At 37.0% G+C, this 25,188-nt stretch overlaps 1 protein-coding gene across 6 annotated transcripts; it reads left to right on the top strand.

Moving 5' to 3' along the window:
- Positions 1 to 25,130, top strand: hnrpkl (heterogeneous nuclear ribonucleoprotein K, like). Of its 6 annotated transcripts, none has more exons than XM_052102119.1 (16): positions 1 to 72; positions 963 to 1,073; positions 3,565 to 3,662; positions 3,788 to 3,844; positions 4,679 to 4,722; positions 8,597 to 8,669; positions 9,175 to 9,288; positions 9,440 to 9,568; positions 10,632 to 10,942; positions 11,708 to 11,761; positions 12,878 to 12,917; positions 18,664 to 18,679; positions 18,869 to 18,901; positions 19,025 to 19,092; positions 20,731 to 20,900; positions 24,352 to 25,130. In XM_052102119.1, the coding sequence occupies exons 2-16, from the start codon at positions 1,013 to 1,015 to the stop codon at positions 24,380 to 24,382; spliced, it is 1,299 nt and encodes a 432-aa protein (XP_051958079.1). In that variant the 5' UTR covers positions 1 to 72; positions 963 to 1,012; the 3' UTR covers positions 24,383 to 25,130. The 6 variants fall into 6 exon arrangements, with proteins under 6 accessions (XP_051958079.1, XP_051958071.1, XP_051958093.1 ...); XM_052102111.1 differs by having other exon boundaries at positions 12,875 to 12,917; XM_052102133.1 differs by lacking the exon at positions 18,869 to 18,901.
- The last annotated feature ends 58 nt before the right edge of the window (positions 25,131 to 25,188 follow it).

Here is a 25,188-nt window from a genome sequence, read left to right as displayed (position 1 = left end):
CTACATTGATATCAATGTAAACGGCGCAGAAATATCGTGCGAAAATTGGTGTGACGAAACGGCTGCCTGCAGGTTTGTTAAATTTTTTGATAAGCATTGCAATAATTGCATTTTAGGCTATTTTGTTTGACCCTTTTCCGGAGTAATAAATAACAACGGTATTGAGCGTTAATTAGAACATTAAATGTATTTGCTCTGCTGTAAATGATCCAGCACGCAAAGCTAAGCAATTCTCAAAAATGGAGCGAGTTTCCTGCTGATGAGATGCAACTGTCATCGACCACGCGACTTTACATAATTTTCGCTGTCATCTCCAAAACGTAGACATAAACACTTAAACGAACTGCTAATACATAAGTTTGACATATGGATTTACCAAACCTCGTGTCGTCAGTTTGCACGAGTCCGCATGAAAACAAGCCATTTTGTGCCCATAGATCGCCAGCAAGAAAGGGCTCGTTTACTGTCACGTTTGAGGCAGAACGTATCGTTATAGTTCGCTAAATGCAGAAGTATTTCTCTTGTGGATGCTGCTGTGTTGGTAATTCATGATGGCTCAATGGAACTGTTACCGTAAGCCTAGAGGGCAAAATGCTACCTGCGCACCATTTTGAAAACAGTGGGCCTTAACTAGTCCTTTTAATCGAGCGCGAGTGCTAGTTAACAGGCTTCTTTTGGATTTATTTTAGTGGGCGACAGTTTGTTTATTTTCTATATAATTTCAGGTAATTTGCACGTCATGCTCGTCCTCAAATAACCATTAATTGTATAAACTGTTTGTTAAAATTGCAGATAAAGAACGCTCGAGCTGTAAATATTAGTATCCTATTAGATAAGTGCCATGGCATTTTGGAAACAAACCCTTTTTTTGTAGACACACCATGGTGTTCTTTCTGCCAACAGTTTTGAGCACCATAGCTTAGTTTTTGTTTTGTTTTAAACATCAATCTTCACTGTCACAGAGTTACCGGTGGAGGACAGCCTATTCCAGATTCACTGCTGGCTGAAGACAATGGAGACAGAAATTGAGCAGCAGGAAGAAGAGACCACATTCAGCAACACTGACACTAACGGTAACATGTAATCTCTGAATCGCACAATACCCCGAAAGCTTCTATATCATATCTGCATTTTCTGCAGAAAGCTTTCAGTACACATAGCTGTATTTAAAGTTAACTAGAAATCAAACTGGACCCTCTTTACTGCAAATTGTTCCAAAGAGAAAACATGTTATGTCGTCTATATGTAACTTGCTCTGCCTCTGAAAATAATTTCCTTTTCAGCTGGCATCACCAATACCTCTTATTATTTTTCAACCCCTCCAACCACCTGTCACACAGAGACCACTTTTCATGATCACTCAATTCCAGATGGAGCTTTCCATTTTTTCTTGTTAAACATTGTGTTTCACTTGGAAATCATCATGTTGCAAAAGTATAAAAAAAAAAAAAAAAAAGTGTTTAGATTATTTTGAGCAACATCTGCTGATACCGATAGTTTGGCGGTTCTCTTTGGTGGACATTTTTATTTTAATCCTCTTATTGTTAGTAAGCATGTTTAATACAACCTTTTAAGTCGGGCACAAGCTGAATAGTCAGCTAATGATTGATCGTTGCAATAATCACCTAAATAGTCGAATAATCGCCTTAATAATCTTTAGATTAGTCGATTAAAAAATAATCGTTAATTGCAGCCCTATACTATATATAATATTATTTTCATAAAGTAACTTGCAACGTAATAGCTTGAACTTTTTTTTTTTTGGCAAACTACTTATTTGCTCTTACTTGAGTCATAATATTTCTCAGTGCTTCTTCTTGTACTTAAGCAGCACCATAAACTATCAAACAGTCGTGACATTTGAAACATTCGTGAATGAATCTAGTTACTTACGGTTTTGCAGTCAGGTCAGTAGTGTTTTATATGCCCCATCTTTACATAATAGTTCCTTTGCAAAGCTTGAATCATATTGTTACTAGTTCACAAGCAATCCAAGCTGATTTGAGCTGAAAACGCATACAATTCACAATGAAATGTTCAAATAATACACACTAACATAATACGATCCATGTTTAAACACACACATATGCACTGATGCGATCAGGAGCCTTTAGTTGCTCTTTTCCAGATGTTTGAGTTTCTTCAACAAGACAAAGCAGAGACGCTGGTCTTCACATCTCGCATCTTCCGTGTCTGATTACATACAGCATGCAGTTCTCTCAGCAACCGGATGAGTAGTTGAATGGAGCAGAACAGATGCGTTTTTAATATTTATGCTTGAACCGCTCTTAAAACTTTGTGCATATGCCTGAAGCGCATCAAAATGATAAAAGTCACTAGGGGTGGGTATTGAAACAGATTTCCCAATTCGATTCAATTTCGATATATCGATTCATATGTGTATATTTCAGTTACCATGTCCATTTTGCTGACATTAAATTCTCTCTCTCCGCTAATACTTTAATTTATACAAGGGACATTCTAACTTGGTACATTATAAAATGATTAATTCTCTTCTCAGATAATTTTTATTTCATCATTAGTTTTTCATCATTTTGGTCACATTTTAGCTTTTTAAAATGATATATGATCATTTGCAGATATTGTATTGCATATATTTTGTTACATGTTTATTGTTTTATACATAATTTGTACAATTTGCACCATCTTAGCAATGACAACTGAATTGTTACAGAAAGATACTATGTTTATTTAGATGTTGTTTAAAAATGAATATGAACTTGTTTTCTTTGCATTATTCGAGGTCTGAAAACATCATCTCTATGTTTCTTCTAAGATTATAAGGTTCTTCTAAAAACAATATTTCTTGTTATTTTGACCAGTTGTCAGTTTCTGCAAATAAATGCTCTAAATGACAAAATTATTATTTGGAATTTGGGAAAAATGTTGTCAGTACTTAATAGAATAAAACAAAAAAGTTCATTTTACTTGCATACCTATAAATAGTAAATCCATGTGTATATATATATATATATATATATGTGTGTGTGTGTGTATACACACACGTGCACTTTTATTGTATACATTCATAATTTGTGCTATTTACAAAAATTTGCATTGACTTGTAGAACAAGTGCTGAAATGGTACTGTCTCTTTAAGAATAGTTGCAGTGCAGTTGAATGGCTTCTTTACCACATCTGTAATATGTGTGATTAGAATGAAATGTTTTTTTTTTTTTTATTATTATTGTTTTTGATCTACACCTGACTGGAAAGAACAGAAAGGGTTTTAAGAGAGACATTATTCAATAACAAATGGATTGCTTGGATCTCGTCTTTGGGCACACGTTACACCGAAAATGTCAAACCAAACTTTGCTTCCAACATGCAGATGCTGAACCGCTTTACCACTATTACTCAATCACTGGGAGTGAAAACTGAATTTACTACAGACATTTGTAGTCATATAGTGCAAACTTTTAAAATTAGATCATCTTGTTTTAAGAATTGTTATCGATTGTTCAAATGAAGACCAAGATTAATTTTCCCAGGAATATCTTAAATTGTTGTCAAGGTTCATGTGCCAGATTTGTGCTCCCTTAGGCAAGCGCCCCGCTGAGGACATGGATGAGGAGCAGGCATTCAAACGCTCTCGCAACACGGATGAAATGGTGGAACTCAGGGTCCTTCTCCAGAGCAAAGTGAGTCGGTTAAAGCGGTGTACATGCCCATTATAGATCAGATCTGTGTTTGTTTTTTTTTTTGTTTTTTTTAAATGTGCATTTTCACATCATTAAAAGTGACATTGTTAATTTTGTATTTCCAGAATGCGGGTGCTGTGATTGGAAAGGGGGGCAAGAACATAAAAGCCTTGCGCACAGATGTGAGTATTAAGATATGTTGAATGCATATTTTGAACTTATAAGCACTGTTCTCTAATGGTCAAGTTTTAACAAGACTTCTGACAGAATTTTCAATTCCTTTGACCAACAGCTGTTTTCATGAGCACTTTATCAGCCCAAAACTCATATATATCGGATTTGAAATCCTTCAAACCAAAGCCCATGACACCAATCCGTCCATTAAAATCCCATTACAATTACAATCCTAAAGGATTACATGCATTTGAACCTGAGGCCCGATCTTCCATTTTGTAGCTATAGGTTGGCTTATTTGGACAGACAAGCACGCTGAAATGAGGCTGACATTTTTGACATTGCATATTAAAGGGGAAGTGTAGACTTCATGATTTAAAGGCAGACTCTTACACTCTCCCCACTTTAAAAACCAGATTATTGATGTCTTGACTTTTGAGCTGACCCATAGTCCTGTGTGAACCACATTAAAAACAGATCTGTCCAGCCCTGTATCTTGTGCGCTCATTGCCAAATCTCTTCAAAAACTATTTTTGGACAGTAGAGTAATGAGTATAGCCTTGTATTAAATTAAAATGTATTCCTTCTCCCCCTCTTCCCTCTCCTCTACTTTTTTTTTTTCTTTTGGCCACCTTCCTCCATTGCCCATGTACTGGATCGACTTGCCCCTCCTGCGTTGCCCACCTTGATGTTGGCCCAACCACCGCCCCTGAACGCCCGCCCGCCCACCTGACACCCCGGTTGGCCCCGCCCATAAATGTGCCCCTCCTTAAATGGGCACCTTACTTGACATCATGTGATTGAATGCCCTTGCCCAATGTCAACCTCCACGGCCAATGCAGTACAATGCCAGTGTATCAGTCCCAGACAGCAGTGGCCCAGAGCGGTATGTCCAACCAGTTATTGCCTCACTGCCTGATTAGAAAGAGAACACATGTCTTTGATAACCTGCCTTCTGTTTCATTTTAACATTTTCACACATATAGTCCCCCTCCCCCTTTTAAGAAACGTGTATTGTTCCATTTTATTTTTTTTCTTAATTTGCATATATACATACACACACCGATCAGCCACAGCATTAAAATCACCTGCCTAATATTGTGTAGGTCGCCCTCATGCTGCCAAAACAGCGCCAAACCTCATCACAGAATAGCATTCTGAGATGCAATTGTACAGAGCGGTTATCTGAGTTACTGTAGACTTTGGCCAGATTGGTTCGAAAAGACATTCTCTGTTGACCTCTCTCATCAACAAGACATTTCCATCTGCAGAACTGCCCGTCACTGGATGTTTCTTTTTTTTTTTTTTTGCCCATTCTGAGTAAAAACTAGAGTCTGTTGTGCATGAAAATCCCAGGAGATCAGCAGTTACAGAAATACTCTAACCAGCCCGTCTGGAACCAACAATCATACCACGCTCCGGGGTCAAATTATTTTCCCCATTCTGATTGTTGATGCGATCATTAACTGAAGCTCCAGACCAGTGTCTGAATGATTTTATGCACTGCTGCCACACGATTGGCTGATTAGATAATCGCATGGATTATTGTTGGTGCCAGATGGGCGGATTTGAGTTTTTCTGTAACTGTTGATCTCCCGAGATTTTCTCTGAATAGTGCCAAAAACAAAAAACCTCCAGTGAGCATCAGTTCTGCAGATGGAAATGTCTTGTTGATTAGAGAGGTCAACAGAGAATGGCCAGACTGGTTCGAACTGACAAAGTCTACAGTAACTCAGATAACCGCTCTGTACAATCGTGGTGAGGAGAATTGGGTTAGCGGGTTGGCGCTGTTTTGGCGGCAGGAGGGGGACCTACACAGTATTAGGCAGGTGGTTTTATGTGGTGGCTGATTGGTTTATATATGTCTTCTCTCTTCCCCCCCCAACACCCCCATTAATTATGTGAATATAATTTGCAAACAATTTGTCGCACAGAATTGTATATAATCGATCACTTCTCCTGGTTCAGATGGAGAACGCCCCCACTCATATCAGCCTCTGTTGAAGTGTTTGGATTAGGGGTGGGCTGTATGACCAAAAGCTTATCATGCATGAATCATTTTATATCATTTTAATGGCATATTGCGCTTTCTTTTGTGGAAATTAAATTCTATAATATTTGAATTACTATGTAGACATGCATATTGTTTGGTAATCCATTGAATTACATTGTTTGAAATGAAAGGTACTATATCTGACATTATTAGTTTCCTCTTTTTATGTGGAATTGTTGGCCACAAACCAAAAGATCAAAATGATTAATAATAAAAGAATAAGTCTGGTGTCAGTGCAAAAACGGCTTTGCATTATGTAAGTTAAATACTCAATATAAAATGTATAGCTCCAACTTTCAATTCTGGATGGAGTAACTACATTCAAAGCCATTTAATGAGTAATTTATAATTCTGCACTATTTCTTGGTCACTAATGAGAAAGAGTACAACCCAATACATTGTGAGTAATCACTCGCATATGCGACAAAATTTTGTGCTATGTGACCGATTTGTCCGTTATGAGCCACTGGCTAATACATGTTCAGATTTCTCTCTCCAGTGATTTTGAGTTGTGTATTAGTTTACAGTCCATTGTTGATCAAATAGTAAAAAGAAAAAAAATTCTAATCCCACATTGCACGAATGAGGTAAGAACAACTGTTCAACTTCTCTCTTGTTGTTGTGTGCCCAACTGTAAACGCTTGCAGAATTGTCAAACTCTTCAAGAGACTACTAATGTTGTGCATGTTACACAAATCAATGTAAACTCAAATAAATACATGTAAATCGTACAATTTATGTAAACAAACAAACAAACATGTAACAATGTAGTAAGTGTAATAAATGTGTAAGTAGACATTTAAAGCGACAATCATAAATAATGAAATATTTTAACTTCTACAAACACTGTAAATATTGAAGAATTTAACAAATAGGCTCTTGCAGCATCTAAACCTGTGCAAATCCCTGCCCCATAAACCTAATCTTTTTTTTTTTTACATAGTACATTTGATATAGAATTCTATTTTCATTATTTGATTCCAACCTTGTGACAATAGCTTATATCATTATTCTAAATGCAATTTCATGACATCATATAAATTGATAGAATGTGAAATTTGTACAAGTTAAAATATGATTAAGATTATAGAGTTAAATATGAATTATAATATACTCTCATGTAGTGTACTATAACACGAGAAGTCATATGTGAATATGCACTTTCCCAGTTTGCTGGTTAAAATCTTTTTCAGTTGCATTACGCTTCCATTTCGCCAAACATCTGGTAATTGGAATGGAAATTGTAATGATTTACTCACCCTTGTGTTGTTTAAATCCTGTATGACTGACTTCAGTGCAACACAAAAGGAGAAAAATGTTAGTGACTGGCAGCCTCACCATTTACTTTAAATGCATCTGTTTTCCATATAATGAAAGTGAATGGTGACTGTGGCTGTCCCTAACATTCTGCCTAGCATCTCTTTTTGTGAGTTTTTTTTTTCTAATGGAAGGCAAAGTCATACAGGTTTGGAAAGACATGAGGGTGAGTAAATGATGACACTGTTTTCATGGGTGAAACTATACTTTTAAATTAGAGAAAGGCAAAACAAAATTGTCTTAACTGACCTTTTGGTTTCCACTGTATATTTACCACATTTCTATGTTCATGTATACACGTGCAACGTATATACCGTCATACTGCCCAGTCCTAGTTGGAATGATATTTGATGATTATTCTCGATGTTGTTGGGTACTTACGACGGTTCAATTGTGTAAAATCTCCTCTTTTTCACTCTGTCTTTGTCAGCCCACCCCGCTCCCCCTGCCCCCTTCCTAAGCTCCCTCCCCTTCACTTTTCACAACATCACTGTCCATGAATCTCGGCCCTTTCTGTCATTCATCAATGTTGTCTTTGATTATTTTCTCCAGTGCTGCATTTCCTTCCCCTTGTTTAATCCTCTCAGTCCACAAATGTACAGGCTCTTTATCTGACAAAATCTCTTATTCCTCCCTTCCCCCTTGCCTCGTTCTTTTGCTGCTTTTGTACGTTTTTGGTTTGATTTCTCTCTCTGATTCCACTTTGAGAGATTGTGGCGTGCTTATGGCACTGTAGAGTGATTTGCAAGGGACTCCCCCAAATTGTTCCAGTGGTGGAATAGTGGTGAGCAGGCCTGTCTCTCTCTCTCTCTCTCTCCCTCTCTCATCATCACCTCTGTTGGCTCGTGCAGCCGTACAGTGCCTGCTCAATCTTTGCCCTTCCACTGTCGCCCATCTCTTCAAGGCCTGTATTTGAATGTGCGAGTACCAAGTGCATGTCAACTGCCCGTATTTCAGTCCAGTGTTGAAATGCCCAAAAATGTAAATTCTGTTTCATTTACTCAGACCAAATGGTACTACTTTTTTCTTCAGTGGAACACAAAAAGAAATATTAGAGACCCCAGTCAACATTCATTTTCTTTTTAAGGAAAAAAGATGCAAGGAAAGTGAATGGTGTCTCAGGCTAACATTCTGCTTAACATATTTTGTGTTCTACGGAAGCAAGAAAGTCATACAGGGTTGGAAAAACATAATGGTGCGTAAATTATAAGAGTATTTTCATTTTTGGATGAACTATCCCTTTAAAACTTGTTCGGCAGTCTTTTTGATTTTCTTTTTTTTTGTCCCCCTCCTTTGATTGCTTTGTGGTGTACAGCAGAGCTCAGGGTCTAAAGTTTTGTATCTATTTGTTTTGCTTTTGTCTTTCATTTTGCTTGACGTGCTGCCACAGTATCCTGAGTGTGAGTGCAGATATCGAGACCATTGGTGATATTCTGCTGAAGATCATCCCTACTCTGGAGGAGGTAAGCATGCTAAGCGCAGTGTACTAAAGGGTTAAAGTGATTCAAATTCTGTTATCACTTGCTCACCCTCATGTCTTTCCAAACCTAAAGGACTTTTTGTTCCAGGGAACACAAAAGGTTATTTTCCATTCATTGACAATGGGCGGTCAGGCTCAAAAGGACAATAGCAAAAAAAGTAGTCCATACAACATTTTTCAAGTCTTCCAAAGTCATATATCTTGACATTATTCGCTCAAATGCAGTGCCCCAAGTTTGCAGTCCATGGTGTCGATCGTCATTGGTTCTTGCATGTCTCAGTTTGATGTACCATATTTGAATTGAATTAAATCATACAGGTTTGGAGGGTTTGTAAATGATGACTGAATTTTAATTATTGGGTGAACGTTTGAGAATTCTGTTCTTTACAAGAAACTCAAATGTACATAATATTCTCTGAGGATGCTGTATGATATTATGTTAGTATGCAATTGTCCTTCGATGTTCTTTCTCACTGGATGTCTGACAGTATCAGCACTACAGCGGGACAGACTTTGACTGTGAGCTGCGTCTGCTGATTCATCAGAGTTTGGCTGGAGGCATTATTGGAGTCAAAGGTGCCAAGATCAAGGAACTGAGGGAGGTAAGAACAGCATTAAAAATAACACATGCCATAAAATAAGATGGCTTTATATTGCTAATATAATTGCTAATCTGTTCTATCATAATGATTGTACTTCCCAGACAGTTGAAATTCATTGTCTCATTTTTATAATTTGTTGTCTCATTTTTAGAACACCCAGACAACCATCAAGCTTTTCCAAGAGTGCTGTCCCCATTCTACTGACCGTGTGGTGTTAGTCGGGGGTAAACCGGAGCGTGTTGTCGAATGCATCAAGGTCATTCTGGAGCTGATTGCAGAGGTGAGAAGACAATACTATTATTATTGCTCAAGTATTAATCTTGTTACTCCATGTTTCTCATTCTGCACCATTGATATTACTCAGTGATGGTATGCTTCAGATCATGGGTCTCGTTAAAGAAATATTCCGGTTTCAATACAAATTAACCTCAATCGACAGCATTTCTGGCATAATATTGATTACCACAAAAATGTATTTTGACTTGCAGGTCCTTTTCTTTAAAAACAGTAAAAATGTCTTTTTCAGTGAGGCACTTACAATGGAAGTGAATGGGGCCAATCCAAAAGTTTCAGAAGTATAGACACAAGATGTAAACCATATGTGTGTTAACATGATTTTACTGTGATAAAATTGCTTACCTTTTTTATGTAAAGTTAGTAAAACTTTATAAGTGCCACACTTATATAACTTATGTAACCTCTGTTTTTGCTGTTTCTTTTTATTTTTAAAGAAAAGTGCGGACAAGTCTAAATACATTTTTGTGGTAATCAACATTGTCACATTTTATTTTTATTTTATTTAACCTTTATTTATCCAGGTAAACTGTTTGAGAACCACTTCTCATTTACAAACATGACCTGCTAGCTATTGGCGGAGAGGAGATGGTAGAGTGATGTAGCCAATTCAGGGATGGAGATTATTAGGAGGCCATGATATATAGGGGCCAATGCTGTCAATTGAACTTAATTTGTATTGAGCCCGGAATATTCCTTTAAGGAAAGGTGTTTTATTACTTCTAAGCGGTCAGACAGATTTTTGCATGCTGAACGATACAACAGGAAACACAAAAATCTCTTAGACTTTCATTGAAAGAGCAACTCAGAATGTATCTGCTGATCAGAATGTTATAGAGCCTTTGCGGTGGTCTCTTATGATTTGGGCCAGTAAGCAATGCCTTAATGCCTAAAACCACTTAGATCTGCATACCAATGCCCTGGCAATCAGCTAGAATATCCTAGCATTGTGGCAGCGAGTTTCGCAAGGGCAAGCTCCACACACATTTTCATCAATCATTTTCTAGTAAAAATCCTTTTTTAACTTTTTTTTTCTGCATTCTTTATAGGCACCCATCAAAGGTCGAGCCCAGCCCTATGACCCAAACTTTTACGATGAGACCTATGACTATGGTGGCTTCACCATGATGTACGAGGAGAGAGGTCGACGGCCTATGGGAGGGTTCCCGATGCGAGGCCGGGGAGGGTTTGATCGCATGCCTCCAGGACGTGGTGGTCGTCCCATGCCCTCTTCCAGACGGGACCATGACGACATGAGCCCCCGCCGTGGACCACCTCCACCCCCGCCAGGGAGAGGAGGACGTGGGGGTAGTAGGGCCCGAAATCTGCCTCTTCCCCCACCACCACCACCAAGAGGAGGGTAAGAGAATGTAGCTCATCATTCATGTTTTTCAGGTTCCCACAGTCATGTAAACCCATAAAATATCTAGAAGTTTTAAAACTGTGTTTTCTGGAAGGCCTGGAAGTCGTGATACATTTTTCTTGTTACGCTCAACCAGTGTTGATTATATGCCTGAAATAGAATCTGGTACTGATTACAAATTACACTGAATTGAAATTGTATTCAGTAATGTAATGTATTAAACTTTGGTAATTTAATCTGATTACTTGTTACATATTTAGATAACTCCAATTTTAAAAGCATTAAGTAGCATTTTACACGTCCAACATGAAATCATAATGTCTTTATTTGTACGTCTCTGAGTCCAGAACTCACCCTCCCCAAAAATGCTCACCTTCCCCTGTAATTGATTGTGCACATAAAAAAACGAATGTAATCAAATTACAAATACCTGATTTTTATAAACCTTATTGCATGTAGTAGTCCATTACTGGCCAATGCTGCACTTGGCTCTAAAATATCTAATAGACATTTCTAATAGATTTGCTCTGTTTGAAGTGCAATTTGTTTTAAACAATTTTTAAATGATCCTTTCCATTAATTATGATTGACTAGAAAATATATGGGAACCTGATGCCTAGATTATCTTGTCATTAAATTTGATTACTAATATGATGCAAGGCAGATAATCCATGCAGTCCTTGTGAGTTCTTTGGACCAATCTGCCCAATTTTGTGTCATTAAATAATATTACAGCATACATTTTTCTTTTTTCCTTTATAGCGGTGACCGATTTTCTCACCAGAGCTATCACAGCAATATGGATGACAGACCAAAGTAAGTAAACACAACTTTAACTTCCCAAAAGCCAATTACACATTGCAAAACTGTTCACACTGAGGGGGAAAATGAATTTTTGTCATGCAAAAACTACATTTACCCCAGTACTGTAAGTGTTGCAATACATCTTTCAGTTGGTCTGCTCTCCACCATAAGCCACAAAGAAATAGTTCACCCCAAAAATGATCATTCTTTTTATCATTTACTCACCCTCATGCTGTCTCAAAATAATATGACTTTCTTTCTTCTGCAGAACATAAAGATATTTTGAAGGATATATGATGTGTTTTTGTTCATACAATGTAAGTCAATTAGGTCTAAAACTCATGAGCTCCAAAAAGGACATAAAGAGGGCATAAAAGTAATCCTTACTACTCGAGTGGTTCAATTTAGTGTTGGGGATTTTAATTCTTCTCAGCCATCATGTCTTTTGAATTAGTTTACCAAAAAGATTTGTTCCGATGTTCGTTCATGATTTTAAATAACGTCCATGCATCATTGTAATGTGTGGTCATCACTCACAGGTATTCATATTTCATCCGGCCCTTTTTCTTGTTGAAATGCCAAACTGAACAAACCGCCTCCTCTCGTTCGGCCAGTCAGCAGATCCTTGTTCATGAGCGAGAGGACTAGTTCATTCACCAACATGTATCTCCGTACATTCAGTTTGTTCATGAACGAGACCTCTCCTCTTGTTCAGACTCAATCAACCAACTTGACTGGTTCAATGAAGGGTGTATTCGTTCAGTTGGTCAAACCAGTGATGTGCTCCTTCACAGCCTACAGTCTAATGCTATTGGCTCATGCTCAGTCTTTAAAGGCAAGAAAAGCCACCAAAGCTGTCTTTCACTTTGAAAGGTAGAGACGTCAGTGAACGACAAATATGAGTCGGTGTATGGAGAATGATTGAATGATTTGTTCAAAATCACCACATCACCAGATTAACTCATGCCTTCTGAAGCGATATGATACAAAGTTCTTATTCACTATACATATCTCTTTGTGTAGAAGCCACTAATAACAAGCAGGGCTTGTGGAGATATTTTAGATTTATTAGAATCTGAGCTGACTCTTAGCATGTAAAACTAAACTTGTCTCTCTTATTGTAAGCAGTGACCGAAGAGGGCGACCTGGGGACCGTTACGAGAGCATGGTGAGTACAAATGAACTTTTATACAAATGTGGATTTGTATTTTTGTGAACATCATGAGACTCATCAATTAATGATCATCTCTTTCTTGTAAGAGGAGACTTTTCATTAATGGGCACTTTTAGAAAATCCAAGTGGAACTGCTTGTTCTTTCTACTGAAGAGACAGTGTTATAGATGCATATGTGGAGCTCTGGTGCACTGGTTTGGCCTGCTGTTGCTTGGCAACTGATTTTTGAATCACCTGTTGTCTTGGTTACCAAGAAGCAGTTAATACGTAGCTGAAACCCATCACTCACCAATGAACTTTGGGTGATGCTGCTCTGAGTGAGTTGAGCTTTCTGGAACACTGCAAGCCTGTTGGTGCTCAAACAGAAGTTGACGTGGATGTGTTGATCCTCTGTTTAGTAAAAAAAAAAAAAAAAAGTTGTCTGCAATATCTGATTGGAGGAGGCATTTTAAAACCATTGGAATTTAGCCAATATGTAACCAATTTTAATTCTATATTAATGCACTAAGGCTAATATATGGGTGACCTAAAAGTATTTTAGTTTTTGCATATAAAGTGAATGTTTTGCCTAAAAGATAGTGAAGCCTATTTTAGGACCATAAAGGTATTTTAAGATATTATGCATTGTGACATTATATTCATGTATGTTTCCCACCTAAAATTGATGAGAACTAGAAATAGTGGTTCTCATTATGACTATGCAACATTCTTTCACAGTATTGTAGAAACAAAATCATTGTATTTCAGTAATATTTTAAAACTAGCATAAATTAAAGGCAGTACAACAAATGGGCTACTACCATGGGAAACCTGCATTTTGCAATTACGTTTTCCAGTCTTGGAAAAGTCATGGAAAATGAGCAAAATACCAAAATGTCCTGGAAAATAATTATTTGTCCAAGAAAATATTTAAGTATAATAAAAGTGTTTATGTACAAAAACATAGACTTGGGAAAGGTTTCAGATACACAAATTTGCATTGTTTGGTTACACATTTAAAACGACATCAACAGTTGACTGTCTTGAACAAAATTCTGTTATGTACATTATTTTCTCATCTGCTGTCATCTCTGCTTTTGTCTGTCAAATTAGTTTAAGTACTGATATAGTGCAAAATATAATTTTAACATTGCTGGTATGTTAACTACAAAAACATTGAGTTGTAAACTTTAGACGATGACGACCGTTGGGCCGAGGGAAATTCACACCCTGAGGTTGTAGCATGATTATGCAACCTTTACAACTCGTGATATAAATAAATTTTCAACAGTTCAAAGGTCGTAATCTGCTTATTCCACTGATGTCACATGTAGGGCCCTATTATTTCCACGATGCAGAAAACACGGACGGAATCATAAAAATAGCATAAGTGATAAAACATGGAAAGTCGCTGATTTGACATTTATTTTTGAATGCATAATTAACCAAATTTAAATAGTGATATTTCCTAGTGTGATTTATTAAACTGTAAAAGGCTGCAATTTATTTGAATACATGCAATGCCTGGCCAAAGAAAAAGTTGCATACTCTATTATATTGTTGGACCGCACTTGGCTTTGATCGCGGCGTGCATTTGCCATGGCAATGATTCCTTATACAAAATCACAACATTTATTTCCATCCATAGTTGCATTAATCTTTGGCCGAAGTCTTGTGTTGATGACAGGAGAGTCGAACCACTCCGTAAAGTCTTCTCCAGCACATCCCAAAGACTATTAATGGGGTTAATCGGCCGATAAATTTTCCCCTTTGGACGATATGTTTCTTGAGGGTGCTGAGGATCGTCTGCTTGCATGTGTAGTGACTGATACATGTAAATGACCAGTCATAGTTCGTTTTGTTGTTAGGTGCCATCGCGTTACTACAATAATAGACCGGTGTAACACGGTCTCATTTCAGAGCTGCGGCAGATACGTTTGAGCTCATAATTTTAAAGTGCTCACCTGTTTCATTCTCCCTCACTCTCCTCAACAGTTCCCTATAATCTTTCTAAGGATAGAAGGCAAATATCAATAAAACTTCTATTATATACCGTCTGAAAATATGCAGATATCTCATTTAAAAAGATGTAATTAACAAACCTCACAAAAATCCAGCGCTTCTTCCCATCATCTGAAGTGTGTATTCTATCAGCCAGAATCAAAAACCTGAGGATCAAGTGTTCCTCTGATTCACAAATCATGTCATCACTCCGTGACAAAACAAGAAGGGATCCAGGCCGTTTAAACTATCAGGTGATATGCGATGTATGAGTCCACTTGTGAAAATGTTTCTATTTTGCATTTTCTAATTTAATCGTTTATTTTTTTATTACAAAATGATATTATCAGCATAACATTTTGAGTGAAAACCTGATGATTATAATATATAATCATGATCCTTCATGTGAATATACACAACCCAGTGTTATGGATGAATTTGAAGGAAATTTGGTAGATCCACCTGCATTTTGAAGAACTACCGCAAATTATATTAAAAGGGCCATTTTGACCACAGTGCCTGTTACCACTCAATTGGTCTTGTTTAGAAAGAGGTTTATATTAGTATGTAACTGCCCACTACCTTTTGTGCACTGAATAAAATGTCCAAACATTGCATTTAGTTGGATGCTTTTAGCTGTTTAAAAATCCAGGTTCTTGTACAACTCATACAAAAAATAAAATAGAATGTGTATATACACTGATGAGCCAAAACAAAATGACAACTCGCAGGTGAAGCAAATTACGTTGATTATCTCCTAACAAGGCCACTTGTCAAGGTCTGGGTAGATTGGATGGTAAGCGAACAATCAGTTCTCGTAGTCAACGTGTTGTAGGGTTGGGCGATGTCCCCTAAATTGGCAGTTGACGATGTTGACAGTAAAACATCGCGATGGACGATGATATCGCTGGGGGTTATATAATTTCATATAATTTTCAAAAATTATATGACAAATTATAATTTCGTTATTTTACTAACCCAACTAATGACTCGTCGGCGCTTTATCAGTAGGTTGCACGACACGTGAAACATTTTTTTTTAGCTTTCACTTAAGAAGAGTTGTGCACGTTTTATTTTAATATATCTCTTTACATAAATACTATTTTCCACTTAAAAACTATAATTTCGTTATTTTACTATCCCAACTGACTCATCCACGCTTTCCAATAGGTTGCACGTAAGGGGGAAAAATATTTCTTCCACTTAAGATGAGTTGTGCACTTAAGCACTTTTTATTTTAATATATCTCTTTACATAGATATTTTTTTTCTACTGAAAAACTATAATTTCGTTATTTTACTAGCCCAACTAATTAGTAGCCTACTCATCCGGGCTTTTTAATATATTGCGCCTAAGAAAAAAAAAGTAGTCTTTGGGCAGCCTTCTTGCGAAGAGAGCAGCCACAGCCACGCTCACTGATGAGCAAAATGTCGAGGCAGAAATGACCATGTACCTGCAGGAAATGGCCATTGATGGGGAACAGGACCCGCTGACATGGTGGAAAACGAACGACAAAAGGTTTCCGTTCATGGCAAGATTAGCACGGAAATATCTGTGCATATGTGCTACCAGTACTCCATCAGAGCGGGTCTTCAGCACAGCGGGTAGTGTAGTTACTCCAATCCGCAGCTTATTAAAACCAGATAAAGTGAATATGTTGGTATTTCTGGCCAGAAACATCGAAATTTAAACATGGTCTATGGTGAAAGATATTAGACTTCTTTACGCATTTTTCGCCATCCGTTGCGGAGCTATTCGATTTTGCATATTATTTTTTTAAACGTTCATTTGTGTAGTTCATATGACCACTTTACAATATTTCAATAACATAATTTATTTTGTAGCCTGTGCTGAAGTTAATTGTGCTGCTAATTATAAGTGAAATGTGAATGCCGAGTTTCGGTCTGAGTGTTGTTCCCGTTTCATTTGTTGTTCTTCTATGTTTTAATAAATGTGTGTTATTCATATTCAACTTGTTTCTTTCATTTGATTTGACATTATGGATTTATGGCCAAGGAAATTTTTCTTTAAAAGTATTAACCAGACAAAAGTTATTTGACGTTCGCTGGTCTGGGTTTATCTTAAACTGCCACTTCAGTGTATACAAGAGCTATGTGACAATGAGCAAGATTTTCTGAGACACTACAACTACTAATAATTAATTAATAAAGGCTATTTTCTTGTAGCCTACAACATAAAATATTTTAATCTAAATGTACAGTGTAAGACATGTAAAAAAAGACAAGAAGCTAACAATGTCAAGATCAATATTTGTGTAGCCTGCCTGACACGGTATTTTCACAGACTAACATGTCACGTCTCTGGCATATACCACAGTATTTAAAATAGCATATATGCATTAGTTATATTCTCAATTTAATTTACAGAGCAATCCCTGCAAAGTTTTTAGGTTAACTATAGAAGAGACTAGGATTAGTGAGTCACACTAGCAAGACTCGCAAAAGGGGGCGTGGCATCACGATGGTGGCTCTACATCGTGATGTTGGTCAGCCATCACGATGGACGATGATATCGTCCATCGGCACAACCCTAACGTGTTGAATGCAGGAGAAATGGACAGGACTAAAGACCTAAACGACTTTAACAAGGGCCAAATTTTTATGGCCAGATGACTGTGTCAGAGCATATCTGAAACAACAAGTTTCACTGTTCAGCAGTGGTGAGTAGCTACTGACAGTGGTCCGTGAATGGACAAACAGCCGGTGGGCGCCCAAGGCCCATTGATGTGCGAGGGTCTTGTAGAGACCATGCCATGGCGGGTCGGTGCTGCTTGGTGGCACGCAGAGGACCAACAGCATATTAGGCAGGTGGTCATAATGTTTTGGCACATCAAGTGTATATGTTATTTGATGCCATAGGATAATATTCATTTAAAATTTTTGTAAAATGTAGGCTAATGAAAAATAATTATACAAAAGGCTTTGAAACCTACTGCAAAAATGTGCTAGACTGAGTAGAAATGCGTTATATTGTCGCTTTGAGTGCAGTCCATTTATCATTTAAACTTTAAGCGAACAATTTATTGATGTGATCTGTGGAGCAAACTCACTGTTACCAAAATAAAAATTACCAAAATAAAAGCTTGATTAAATGGATACGTGAAATGGGGGGGAAAAAATACAACAATGTATTGCCACTGTTTAATAATGTTTACTGTAATTAAATAATAATAATATCAAATTTTTTATGTTGTGTTTTGCAGCACTTCATTTGACAAAAATATTTCCAGAGGTGTTTTGGTTTGTGCTGGGAGGATTTTGTATAAAAGCACGTCATTTAAAAATAATGCAATGTCATGTTGAACAATTGTATTCATTAAAATAATAATATTTTTATTTGATTAAAGTTTTAATAATTTGATTGCACACCATTTTGATAATAAAAATGAATTAAAACTGTCAAATACGGAATTTAGAAAAAAATATATCCATCCAATAACCACAACATACATCATGACCTCTGGTGTGTTCACCCGTTGAGCACATACACTCTTTCAAAAGGACAATTTTCCAGGACATTTTACAGTGTTACTGTAATTGTCACAATTTAAAAACGTTTAAAGTATTTTTTTAAATAGATTTTCTTTTATGTCTTTTCTACTCAAGGCAGTGCGTTTCAAAGAATTTGAAATACCGATTAAATAAATGGCAGATAAAAATCTTAGAGTCTGTGCTTTGAGTAAAAAGTTGCTCTCTAAATTGACACTTTCTCTCTTTTTTTCATCCATTGTTGTACACAGAGTGGAGGTGGATATGGTGAGTGTTCTTCATACACACGCGCACACACACACACACAGGCTCAAGGTTACCTCCAGTCAAATAGAACACTCCAATCTCAATTGCCTTGTGTTTCCAGCTTTTCTCTCTCTGCATCCTTCCCTGTCGTAGCTCTGATATCTTCATCACTTTTTCCATTTTCTTTTTCTTTTCTTGTTTTATCTGAAGACAATAATTCTTCTTGGGAGCCCTTCCAGTCTGGTGAGTGTGTCAGATATTGTGGTCTCTGATAATGGAAAAATATACTCAATTGTGGTTTTATAACGGTACTAATGAGAGTCCTACACAACTTTGGCTAAATCACAGGAAAATGTTTGTTTTCAGGTGGTCGAGGTTCTTACAGTGACATCGGAGGGCCAGTTATTACAACACAAGTAACCATCCCCAAAGATGTGAGTGCAAAAAAAAGTACACAATATGCACGTATTTGTATATTGTGCACAACCTTACTAAGGATTTCAATAGTTTGCATTTCACTTATTCATTTCAAATGTATTTTAATAATTTTATTTGCATTTTAAATTCACAAAAAATGTATTCCACTAGTAGCATCAAAGACTTGTCTTAGTTTTGCTCAATTATGTTACTTTTAATAATGCATTAATTGCACCACTAAACAGATGCCAGACACGTAACCTAATTGCTTATACCTTATTGGATATGGGGTTTTTTTATTGCCAGACTAAGAAAGAAATGATCTACTCATCGGGGGATAATCATTTTCTTCCTAGTAGGAATATATCCATAATGTGGTGAATTATGGTTGTACAAGCGTACAAATGAGAGTCCTTCATAAGCATTGCCCATTGATGAATGCACAAACCTACTAAGGTTTTTATATTTGTTCCATTTACAATTAGATTTTTTTGCATTTCAGTTTAGTTGCATTTGGTTTTAGCAATTTTTGGTTTTATTTCATGATAACATTTCTAGATTTAGTAATTATACTAAACATTATTCACAGCAGAATATTTAAGTAATTAAAATAAAACCTTTCAATTGAGTTTTAAGATTGTCAAAACCTTCTATATGAACTTAAAAATATTTTGCACGAATTACATGGACTCCATACATCAATACATACTTATTTTGCATGTGTTTCTTAATTTTATTTGACATGCACTCTGTTGACATTCACTGTTTCATTGCAGTCATCAAATTAACTTGATCCGATCACATGTGGTTAGGCGAAACATATTGCTGTTTACACCTGGTCCCTTAATGCGTCTGCTGTGACCATTTGTGTTCACAGCAGACACTGTGTCTCTCATTTCATGATGACATGTATCAGTCACTGTGTTAGTGTACAACTGCATGATAATAAAGTACAACAAATTCAGAAAAGACAAGGAAAGCATTGAAAAACTGCACTGATTCTCCCAGATGTGGTACAATCGAAGCACAAACACAAAATGTCAAGCAGAATTATCCGTTATTTTAGTGGATTTCCTGTATTAAACGGAGTATCAGATGTTTGTGCTTCTCATCTGTCTTGCTGCATGTTGATCTCAGACAGTCTGAAAATTGTCCGTGAAGTTATCGTGCTTGTGTATGTATCCGCTTTTTAAATTTTTTAGATTGGATGGTCATTTACTTTTAAAGCCATTCGTAACCGACAGAGTTTAAACTCTTTGTTTTAGCGCAGTGGTTGATAGACAGGTTAGAGGTGGCACTTCACTACTGTCTGGGACGGAAAGCGTTTACACATCAAATTCGATGTGTTTACATGCACTTTTTACCACATTCGTATGTGGTTTTTGTGATCCAATCACAAAACGTTTTAGACCCCATTTAGACCTGTGTTTAGGACTTAACACATTTTATCGGATCACCTGAAACATCTTGATACCATGTGTAAACAAAGTCATCAATAGTTACATTTTTGTTTATTTTTCAATACGCCACTTTTAGTTTCGTTTTTCATTTACTTGGCGTTATCTCGTTTACAAAAATTATATCAATCTCCGATTTAGTATATGAGGAAAATCCTGAACTAGACTCTCAAAAGCCTTGCTTGTGTTTTGTTCCAGCTGGCCGGCTCCATCATTGGGAAGGGCGGGCAGAGGATCAAACAGATCCGTCATGAGTCGGGAGCATCTATCAAAATCGACGAGCCTCTGGAGGGCTCTGAGGACAGGATCATTACCATTACAGGCACACAGGATCAGATTCAAAACGCCCAGTATTTACTACAGAACAGGCAAGTCTGTCAACTATTCCAACACTTTGCCACAAGCCCAAAAATGCTTGACCATCCTGACACTGTGTCCTAATTACGTACGATGCATCAAGCTTCCAGTGTCATGTCATTTGCACTGCACAATGTGACAAAATCAAACCCAATTTAGAATTTCATTTGGACCAATGAGAAGCTTGGTTCTTAAGTAAAGATCCCGTTCATTTTCTCCATAGGCAAATTGGTTTTTAATAGGGATAGAACGATACCAACTTTCTCTTCTGATTCCTGAACTATCAGTATCGGCCGATACCGGTGTTGTTTTTTTCCTAATGAGTTTAGCACATCTATAATTCACTGTGAGGAACTGATTGGGGGTACCTTTGTGTAAAGAAACAAAAACCTCTATTAATACATTGTTTCATTATAAAATAGGAAAACAATTACATAAGACCATTTGCAAAACTTTATTGTTAACTAGGATGCAGCAGCAAAGGTAACAGTAATTCCAGTGAAAGTCTTCAGTAGAAAAGAAGTCCATTTTAACTTGTTTCTGAATTTGTAAATGGTTTAATCTCTTTCTGTTTATTTATTTCATTTGACTTTTATTAGTATATCAATCCACTTAAATCACACAGTACTTTTTGGAATCAAATTTGTTTTGTTTTCAGTATAGCGAGGTGCCAGAGACTACTTGGCTGTGAATGCTGACTGTATATGTATTATTAAACACAGCCTTATGAAATTCACAAAGCTTTTGGATGACTGTAAGAGCCTGAATAAAATGCTCAAGTAACGTCATTGACCAACATGCTGACGATACACGATCCGGGAAAAAATGTCTGTATCGGACTCGGTAACGATCCAGTGATCGGATCTGTGCCATCCCTAATTTTTAACAATCACTTAAAAATCCTTATATGCAGACCTATCACTAGCACCCAATCAACTTGTGTCATTGTCTTTTTGTCAGATTTTCAAATACTTTTTGCTTCAAATTAAAATTCACCTCAAATCTGGTTGGTTGGGTCATGGCTTAGAACTGTTATGACACTTTTTTTTTTTTAAACCCTATGGAATACATTTATAGGAAAAATTATTCCGGAATCAAGAGTGGACGGGTCCTGTTGCGCACTATGAAAACCAAGCGACCGTCAGAATGCCTTACTGTGCGTCGACATTGATTTAGACAAAGATTCTAAGTAACAGAAGATTTTGGATTTATCACTCGTCACTTGTGCCTGTTTTGGACACGATGGTAAAACCAAACAAATCACAAATCAACTTGGATGTACTTTAGTAATTCTTTTGTGATAAGGAAAAACAAGTTGCTAAAATCATTGTAATGTTGCTATCAACTCCCCATCTCCTCTTAAGTGTGTTTAAATTAAAATGACTTGCTTCATGCTTTATACACATTTGCCTGCTGTCTCATGCACTTCTCTTTGCCTGATCTACATAACAGCTTCCAACTTCAGGGGGAAATTTATGTATTTATTTATTATTTCCTGTTGTGAAATGTGTACAAAAGGGGTTGTTTTATTATTTCCATTGGTTGGAATCCAAATCTAATTGACAGAGGGGCAAATTATTGGGGTCCAGGAGAATGGAAGTGAAAGCTGGTTTGATTCTGTGTGGAAGACTTGTGATTTTGTTGTTGTTAGTTAGATAAAGTGACAACAAATCATAGTCTGCCCTACAGCACAAGCCCAGCATCATCTGCCCCCCCACACACCCCCCTCTCAAACACATTTCACCCACCCTAACCGAAGAGGCCTGCCAGTTTAACCTACTCTGACTAACAGTAACATCCCTGCTGTCCGTGACCCTATCCGAACAGACCTGCGACTCACCAGTTGAGAAACACTGACCTAGACCATGCAGATTATTGGTTAATGCTAACCAATACCCACTTATTTATTTAGGCATTGTTTAAGGCTCCTGTTGTAGGTAATTCTGCATTTCAAAAGTCTTGCCAATATTTAACTCAGTAATTTAATGCCAGTTAATGTTAGAAAGGTTACAGCAGCAAATAATAATTTGAGGAAAGTGTAAAAAGGTGTTGGTGGTGTTTCAGGTGGGGAGAAGTCCTCCACAATGGACTGCAATCTTGTAATTGGGTCTGGCTCTGTTCTGGTAGGAAGTTTCACGAGTCAGTCAGTTCCTAATTAATAAAATCAAGGTGTGTGTGTGTGCGCCTCAGAAACATGTCACAATATGGAAGTCAAATGGCCTTTGAATGCTGTTTCATGTTGACTACCTTTTGCATGCATATATCAGTAAACATGCTAATGGTGTCTGAAAAACAACCTTTCTCAAGTAACTCAACATGTTTAATTCTCTTTCCTGCATGTATCTCATACCAGAAAATGTACTATTGCCTTATTTATAATTTTATAATAAATCTATGCACTCACTGAGTACTTTATATGGAACACTGCGGTCCTAATAAAGTTCCCGACATGGTCTTCTGCTGTTGTAGCCCATCTGCCTCAAGGTTTGACGTTGTGCTGAGATGAGATACTGCTCACTACAATTGTACAGAGCGGTTATCTGAGTTACCGTAGACTTTGTCTGTTCGAACCAGTCTGGCCAATCTCTGTTGACATCTCTCTTCAACAAGCTGTTTCTGTCCACAGAACTGCCACTTACTGGATGCTTTTTTTTGTTTTGAGACTGTTGTGTGTGAAAATCCCAGTAGTTACAGAAATACACAATACCCGTTTGGCACCAACAATCATGGCACAGTCGAGGCCCATTCTGAAGCTCCTTACTCGTATCTGCATGATTTTATTAATTGCAATGCTGCCAGTTGATTGGCTGATTAGATAACCGCATGAATAAGTAGGTGTACCTAATAAAAAGAATTGTGCTCTGTGAGTGTACCAGATATGGGTCCATCATATCCAGGCCTTCATAATTAATTTTGGTACTTTTCAGAAGCCTTTTTATGTACATATGTTACTGTTTTAGCCTGGTCCCAGACTTTTAAGTATTAAATGATGAAAATCCATTCTATAAATACAAATGATTACATTTTTAAACCTATGAAAATCAAATCAAAGTAAATAAACTATTTTAATATTTATTGTGTGAAATTATTACTAGCAACAAAAAAATGTCTCTGAGTCCTGTTGACTTTTCCATCACACAATTTTGCCCCTAAATAAGCCAACAAAAGTGTCCATGACAAGCATGCTTGAGATGAAATAGAAAATCAAGGTAAATACAGTGCCCAAAAACAATTTCTGTTTTATTGTAACTGTAAAGCTAGATAATAGAATCACTTGGCTACTAAATATTATTTAATTGTGTGTATTAAGGATACATAAAATGCAATAGAATCAGATAATAAAATCACTTGTCTACTGATGGATGCGACGCACATTGACCTCACACTTAGGATTTTGTCTCTGGTCATACAAAAGTGTTTTCCCTCTGGGATCTGTCTCAACTGTTTCATTTCCTCTTTCAGTGTGAAGCAGTACTCCGGTCGGTTCTTCTAGAGAGTGGAGAGCGAAGCCAAACTGCCATACCCATTCACTTCAACTTGTTTTCAGAGTCTACATTCCTCTGCTTCTTGGGTAGATGTATCTCTACCATTTCTCGTAGCCATTTTGTTTTTTAAACGACACGTTTAAGGGAAAGTTTTTCTGCATAGCAAGTGGATCCGTTTATTTCTGTAACATATTCTTTGATCTTGCATGCCATTTTCCCATTGATTGTAATGTTTTGTAAGTCAAGGGAGAACATCTGTAATGTCCACTGTTGGCCTTACCAGAGCTGCATGCCTTGTGTGTGCAACATGCAGAATGTAATCTTATTTATAAGAATTTGTTTTTTGCCCTTGATCATGAGTTTTTGGGGAAAGTGTAAATATTCATTTAACTCTTTAAAAGTTTTAACATCAGTATCAGTTTTATTTAAAGGATTAACTACTATTTTGATTTGAAGAATGGGGGGATTTGAGGTGGGAAAACTGATTAATTCCTGAGGGCTTTTTTTTTCCCCACTTGTTTTTCAAATTCATACCGACCCTGGGATCCATTCAGTCTTGCTAGCGCTTTTTTTGTACGTCTGTTTGTAAGCATTTTTACCATTTTAGATGGATCTTTCTAGACACCTTTCTCTCCACAGATTGAAGGAAATTGTGGCTGTCTCATTAATGTTTCTCATATCACTTTCTTTCTCTCTCTGTCCCCTCTGGTGTTTGTAGATTGTGCTGCAAATCTAAAAAATAAAAATAAAGTCTGTGCCACCTTTTACTAAACTCCTGTTTGTGGCTTATTGAGTGTTGTGTGTGTTTTTGTAT

The sequence above is a fragment of the Xyrauchen texanus genome, chromosome 3 (genome assembly GCF_025860055.1).
Source record: "Xyrauchen texanus isolate HMW12.3.18 chromosome 3, RBS_HiC_50CHRs, whole genome shotgun sequence".
In the NCBI taxonomy this organism is placed as follows: domain Eukaryota; kingdom Metazoa; phylum Chordata; class Actinopteri; order Cypriniformes; family Catostomidae; genus Xyrauchen; species Xyrauchen texanus.
This window is presented reverse-complemented; position numbering and strand designations above follow the sequence as displayed.